Source organism: Hemicordylus capensis, chromosome 6 (genome assembly GCF_027244095.1).
Source record: "Hemicordylus capensis ecotype Gifberg chromosome 6, rHemCap1.1.pri, whole genome shotgun sequence".
Lineage (NCBI taxonomy): Eukaryota > Metazoa > Chordata > Lepidosauria > Squamata > Cordylidae > Hemicordylus > Hemicordylus capensis.
In genome coordinates, this window is record NC_069662.1 from 30,790,425 (window position 1) to 30,798,181 (window position 7,757).

Sequence of the window (7,757 nt, forward strand, 5' to 3'; positions counted from 1 at the left end):
TTGAGGTTTATGCCCACTAGAGATGTAACATTTCCAAGAAGAAGAAGAAGAAGAAGAAGTTGGGGGGGGGGGGGCACTAAAAAAACCTCCATTCTTTCTGGGCATAAAACAAAAAAAAATTGTGGAAAATTTAATTATATACAATACTTTTTCTCTCGCACCCTTTACAAGTTTAAATTCACATTAAGGTTGTTCAAGGCTGGCAGGTGGGGCAGGGGCGGGGAGACTTGTTTAACTCACCATCTCCCCAGATGCACACTTGACCTTGCTGGGAGCAAGGACCACACTCGCAGACTATCCTTGCTGGGAACATGGACTGCACTCCCAGATTATTCCCACTGCATGGGCACAGTGTGGAACACTGCAGCATGGAATGACACCTCCAATTTTCCAGGGGAAAAAAATTCCTTTGGAAAAAAATAGAAAACCCTCCTCCTCCTCCTCCTCCTCCTCCTCCTCCTCCTCCTCCTCCTCCTCCTCCTCACCCCCGGGCTTTCACAGCACTAGTGCCTACAGCAGCACCCATCCTACAAATACTTGCTGTGCCTCATTCAGTTCTTAAAGGAAAAGCCACTTGTTGGCTTGTCTTCCCTCTTTCCCAAAGTCCACCTCCAGAGGCTGCTAGCCCCCAGTGGAGTTGCCAAGCAGCATTTTACTCCACCACTTGACATCCAACACCCGGCTTCGAATCTTTGTTACAGATATTGGGTGGTGGAGGGAAGTGCTGCTTGGTAGAGATGTGAAAATTGATTTTGGTACAAATCAATTTGTACCCGAATCTAGCTGATTTGGGTGATTTGGAGACAAAACAAATCACCCCTGTGGTCCATTGGCTAGATTCGGGTACAAATTGAATTGTACCTGATACAAGGGCTAGAGATTAGCTTTTTTTGGGGGGGGGTGAAATCTGGTCATCTGTTTTAGGGTTAGGATATGGCAACTTGGAATCCCCATTGTTTCCTATGGCAGAAATGTTCAAAATAGGTAAAAAAAAAAACCACATTAAAAATCAACCACTTGTCCCACTGCATTGAAATTTGGGTGGTAGGTAGCACCCATGAGGACCTACCTATGAACCAAATTGGATGCCCCTAGGACCTTGTTAAGAGGTCTGAATCAGTCTGAATCCAAATAGAATCAAAGCAAATACAATCGAATCTGGGGTGATTTGGAGGGGTTAGGTTTGGATACAACACAAATCAGGGGTGATTTATTTTGGGCAAAAATTGAATCAAAAAAATCAATTTGTGCACATCTCTATTAGGCACTCAGATATGCATCATCCAACAACATTCAAGAACTGTTCCCACTACACTGCACTTCAAGTGAATGTCTGAGGTACATTTGAAGGTTATTATTAATCATGATAGAAAAATATTTATTTTATTTATTTATTTATCAAATTTGTGTTTCACCCCAAGCTTTCATCTAAGGGCAGTTTACAATAACATTGAGTTTCTGAAGAAAGAAACGTGTTCCAGTAAAAATATGAATATTTCAAAAGTGGGCTTCAGATATTTTTAGGATACCATTGATTTTGATACTAGATTATGCTGTAGGGCTATGTGCTGTGTTCACAATACACCAAGGTCATCTGTTGACATTAAGGATGGACCAAATTAATTGAATTTTGCCTTTCTGCTGCTTACCCTCAGCAGCCTAAGTCAAAGCAAAATATTTCAAGTCAATGAGATATAAACAAACAGTACCAGTCAGGTTCAGAAGGAGTTACCAGGCAGGTTTTACACTGAAAGCAAAACTCATGGTGAGACAGAATCACAGTGTCCTTTTCCTCATGCTGCCTCAAGCCATTGTTTCATGTAAACTGTGCATGAGCTTCCAGTGATTCTGTTGAAATCCTGACCCACCATTTAGGTCAAACAGACACTGCATAAACTCAGTTATTATGTAACATTCTAAGATCCAAGAAAGAATTATCTTCTACCCACTAATCTGACCACCGCCAATTTCACTTCCTTGTTTCGGAGACTGTAGATGAGAGGGTTGAGTGTTGGTGTTAAGATATTGTATAAAACCCCCACAAGTTGGTCCCTTTCCAAAGAGTAGCTGGTGATGGGGCGGAAATATGTGAAGATGCCAGACACATAGAACAGAATCACAACTGTGAGGTGAGATGCACAAGTAGAAATGGCTTTGCGATGCTGTCCTTTCTGACGGTTGCTCAAAATAGCATGAAGGATGAATGCATAGGAGAACAGGGTGAAGAAAAAAGGGCTAAGCCCGACAAATATACCCACTGTAAAAAGAGCAGCTTCATTGACTGATGTATCAGAGCATGAAATACTCAGTAGTGGAGGGATGTCACAGAAAAAATGACTAATCTCATTGGATCTGCAGAAAGAGAGTCGGAATGTGAGAGTTGCATGGAGAGTAGCATTGAGGAATCCGCAAGTCCATGATATGGCCGCCAGCTGGGGACAAGTCCGTTTATTCATGAGTCTAGCATAGACTAATGGGTGGCATATAGCAAAGTAGCGGTCCAGAGCCATAGAGGCCAGGAGGAATCCCTCAGTGCCCACCAAGGCAACAAGAAAATACAACTGTGTTGCACATGCCATAAAGGAAATGCTTGGAGACTGAGCCCCAAGATCTGTTAGCATTTTGGGTACAGTCACAGACAAATAACAGATATCTAGGAAAGAGAGATTGCCAAGAAAGAAATACATGGGTGTATGGAGAGATTGACTTAATAAAGCCACAGTGATTATAAGTGAGTTCCCAAAAATGCAGATGGTATACACGGTGAAAAAGAGAATGAAGAGGAAGATCTTTCCTTGTTTTATATTTACAAAACCAAGGAGTATGAATTCCGTGACAGATGTCCGATTGTCAGAGTAGAGTAACCTCATGTTGTTCAATCTGAATATTGCAGATACAAAAATCATAGTTAAGTCATTTTTCAACATTATGCAACTTTTGCCCTTGAACAATAATTCTGCTATGTGGTTATAGTAGAAGTTTCAAACATTCCTTGTCAAAGTGAAGCTATCACGTTTGCAGCAGTTTAACCCCTTGACAGAATCTCCACTTTCATTTCCATACTTCAGCCATTTTGGGTGCTTTGCACAATATTTTTAGTGCAGACTTTCCTATTTAGTGGCTGAAATTCCTTGTTCTATCCATTCCTTCAACTTGTTTTAGGCACAGCTACTTTAAGTCAGCCTTGCCTCATTTTCAAACTTGAAGACTTATGGCCATGACTTGGAAGTGAATATCATTTGCTCTTGTGAAGAAAAACAAACCCAGAGGCAAAGACAAGGGGCTGGGAATCAAAGAAATAAAAAGCCTCTTCCATGAACCTATGAAGTGGACTTCAAAGAAAAAGAAAGGAAGGAAGGAAGGAAGGAAGGAAGGAAGGAGGGGGGAGGAAGGGAGGAGGAAAAGAAGGAAGGAAGGAAGGAAGGAAGGAAGATCATACAAAAGGTGCCAGGGCAGAGGTTTTACCTTCTCATCCCTCTGACTGCAAAATAGAGGCTAGCACATAGAGGAAAGTGAGGTGCTCAGAACCCATCTTTTGGATTATCCCCCATCTTCTGTCCCACCCTTTTACACATGTACACACACACACACACACACACACACACACACACACACACACACACAGCATATCTGGGCATATAAATATGAAGAAAATTATTATCTGGGCAACTTAACGCAATATGAGCAAGACCACCTCTGATTTAATCAAAAAAGCAAATTGTTCCCTGGATTTGGAGTATACAAAACATTCTCACTCACACAAAACCACACACTGCACAGGGAAGAAGTGTTGTTTCTTGTTCTGTAGCAACTCATGCCAGGAGTGTGAACTGTGATGTGGAAAACAAAGGTGTATTTTCATTTATATATTTATATCCCCTCCTAAAGTGATGCAACTTAATTTTTAAGGGTAGCCCAGGAGAGTATCTCACTAATGAATCTACACTGAGTAGAGGGACTGCAAAATGCAACAATGTCCTGCATGAAAAAGAGTTACCTTCAGATAATCCAATTACTATCATCTTTTCCTCCCTCTGATTTATCATTTTGAAGTAGGATTCCCAGTTCTACTGGAAACTCACCCATTTGCAAAATTCTTGAGGGGGGCAGATTCCTCAAAAGCAGACAGCCATCATGGTTTATTAAAATAAAATTTAAAATGTGTGCAAAATAACATCTTATCTCAGAACCAGTCAGTGTTCACGTGCAAGATGCTAGCATTCAAACTGTGTAGGACTATTCTGGCCAATTGTTTAATAAAGAAAGTGCATCTATCTATCTATCTATCTATCTATCTATCTATCTATCTATCTATCTATCTATCTATTATATTTATATATGTAGTACATTTATATACCGCCCCATACAGAAGTTCCTGGGCAGTTCAGAATCTAAAAATCACCATTAAAACAATTTTAAAATACAAATAAAAACTCTAAAAACAAAAGCTTTGCAACAATAAACTAAAAGCTTGGCTAAACAGGTATGTTTTCAGGTCCTTCTTAAAAATGTTCAGAGAGTGGGGAAACTCTAATTTCATTAGGAAGTGCATTCCAGAGTCCCAGGGCAACTCTAGAAAAAGTCCAGTTTCAAGTCACCACCAACTGAGCTGGTGACAACTTCAGCCAGACCTCCCCAGATGACCTTATAGGCAGCAAGGTTGATGAAGATGAAGCCATTCTCTTAAATACCTCAGACCCAAGCCATTTAGAGCTTTATTGGTAAGAACCAGCACTTTATATTTCACCTGGAAACTTATTGGGAGCCAGTGTAGTTCTTTTAAAATGGGTGTAATATGATTTCTTCAGTCAAAACAACCTGGCTGCTACTTCTGTACTAACTGCAGTTTCTAAACTATGTACAGAAGCAGCACAACACAGAGCTCATTGCCGTAGTTGTTTGGATGTTATCAGCATACCCACCACTGTTGTAAGATCATTTATCTCCAGAAATGGACGTAGCTGGCAAATCAGCACTCCTGGCCACTGCCTTAGAGACTAGTTTGGGACCAGAAGTAGTCCCAGACTACGTAACTGCTCTTTCCGAGAGAGTGCAACCTCATCCAGAATAGGCACATCTAAACCACTTCCTCAGTCTCCAACTCCCACAATGAGTACATTTATCTTGCTTGGATTCAGCCTCAGTTTGTTCTCCCTCATCCAGCCCATTACCACCTCCCGGAATGCATTTAGGGAAGTTAGGCCATTTCCTGATGAAGTTGACATGGAGCAAAATATTTGGGTGTCATCAGCATATAGATAAGACCTGCACCAAATCCCCTGATGATCCCTCCCACCGGTTTTGTGTAGATGTTAAAAAGCATTGGAGACAGAATGGAGCCTCATGGAACTCCATACTGGAGCTCTTGTTCTGAACAGCAACAGTCTCCAAGTGACACCATCTGGCACCTACCCGAGAGGTAGGAGCGGAACCAATGCAAAGCCATGCCTCCCACTCCAAGCTCCTTCAGGTACCCCAGAAGGATACCATGGTCGATAGTCTCAAAAGCCACCAGGAGTTCCAAAAGGATCAGCAGAGTTACACTCCTCCTGTTGATTCCTAATTGGAAATCATCCAACAGATCGACCAAGGTTGTCTCAACCTCATAGCCTGCCCAAAAGCCAGTTTGAAATGGGTCCAGATAATCTGCTTCATCCAAGACAGCTTGGAGCTGAGACACCACCACACTCTCTATCACCTTGCCCAAACGTGGGAGGTTGGAGGCAGGCCTATAATTGCCTAATTCTGAGCAGGTTTCTTCAAGAGTTGTTAGGACCGCTAACATATCTTCTATATCAGAACTAATGATTCAAAAATAAAAAAATGGCTTTGTGGGCATGCTGAACCCTTAGTGAGCTTCTGACACAGGGTGCATGGTTAGAATGGCAAATGTTTAGCTGGCCTTCCCCTAAGGAAGACATCCTTTTGTTGCATTAATGTATACCTTATGTTGATCCTTCCTGGCTGGCTTACAATACGGTACATTACCAGATTGAGTTATGCCTGTCACATATGCTATTGAAATTGCTTTCTTCATTATACTTAGTTTGCAACATGATAGGTAAAGCTTGCAGCCAATTGTTTTAGACTGCTGACTCCTGAACCACCCTGGTCCCTTCTTCCCTTCTCAGACCCCAACAAGGAAAGACACCTCAAGGATTACAACATCAATTTGCAGGGTTTTATTATATACCTCCTGAGATGTTCGCAGCAGGGGACAAACAGTTCCTTCTTGATAAGATTTATCATGTGGCTTTCCCTTGAAATGAAGATGTGCTTTCTCATGAGAACCAGATGTTTGTAGTTTAGCTATTAACACTTTTGGAGATTCATGGTGGATGTTGCATTGAACCAAAGACTTTATGTTCAGATCAAAGGATAGAAGGAATATAATAACAGAGGAGCAGCACGCATGAATTCAGCTGTTATTTCCTCAAACTCACTAACTCTGTGAGGCTATCCAGACAAACAGAAGTCCTAGCAGACATAATTTGTTAACAACCCGCTGCATAGCAGCAGTTGAAGCAAGTTGTGCTCTGCATTAATCTCCAAAAGATGATCTCTGAGACACACCATCTGCCTGCCTAAGCTGCTGCCTCACTATTCACAAGCTATATACCCTAGCAACGCTCACATGCTGACATCACCTAGAATTGCTAAAGATGATCTCTGCAACCTCTCCAAGCTCCTTGATCTCCATTCAACTGCCCTGTTCCTCCTTCTCTCTCCTAACAGCCCAGCCTGTCTGAGCTGCCATCCCCCTCCTCCCTCCCTAAGCCTTCTTTGTGTTTCTGTCTCTTCCCTCCTTGGATTGTCTAGAATGGTATTGGTTGCTAGCTAATACTGATTATACATGCATCCAGACACATGAGATAGCTATCATGTGTATAGTAGAATGTTTTTAGAACAGGCCTGCTCAACTTAGCCCCACCCCCACCACTTTTTGAACTACACTCCCATAATGCCAATAGCCAGGGATTATGGGAATTGTAGGCCAGCATCTGCAGGAGGCTGAACCTGAGCAGCCCTGTTTTAGAATATGACTTGCCTTCTGCTATTATTAGTTCAATAAAGCTTTAAAATTGTATGAAGTTGTGGTATTATGTCACCTTTCCACCAGTTTTGAGCTGTTATTCCCATACTAGAATCAGGTGACCACAGGGTGGCAGTGCAGCCAGGCTCCTTTTCACTCTGGCATAGCTCCTGAGCATAACCAGAACATAAACGTGACTTTAGGGCACAACAGAGTGGTCATATACTTGCCTTCTTGAGGAAAGGAGATATCCTGCCCTCCCTCAGAGAAGCATTGATGATCTTAACAAGACCCTCTCCAATAGTCTCACTGCTAGATCCAATAAGCCATGTTGGGCAATGGTCAAGAGGACAGGTGGTAAAGCAAAGTCACAAGTATCCTGTCCACATCCTTGAGAGTCACAAACTGAAATTGATCCAATTTCACCACACAAGACGAGCACCTGGACACCTCCACAATTGACTCTGCAGTAAATGTAGCATGTAGTTCAGCTCGAATATGAGAGATTTTATCTGCAAAAAAACTCATTTACAATGACACAAGTAACTGATGGATCCAAATGCTCATTCAGGGGAGGAGGGGCAAGTATTAGGCCTCTCACAACCCTAGATAACTCTGCTGGACATGAAGGCATGAAATATCTAAGTGAAGGCATGAAATCAAGAGTCCTCCTTATCTTTAAACACAGATGGGAATGACAAAAATAGCTTCATGCCTATAGACA

The 7,757-nt window shown here is 42.0% G+C and overlaps 1 protein-coding gene across 1 annotated transcript; it reads right to left on the minus strand.

Annotated features, from left to right (window-relative positions):
- Positions 1-1,934: 1,934 nt before the first annotated feature.
- LOC128331133 (olfactory receptor 5V1-like) lies at positions 1,935-2,870 on the minus strand. The gene has a single exon (XM_053264487.1). The coding sequence runs from the start codon at positions 2,868-2,870 to the stop codon at positions 1,935-1,937; it is 936 nt and encodes a 311-aa protein (XP_053120462.1).
- Between the last annotated feature and the right edge of the window lie 4,887 nt (positions 2,871-7,757).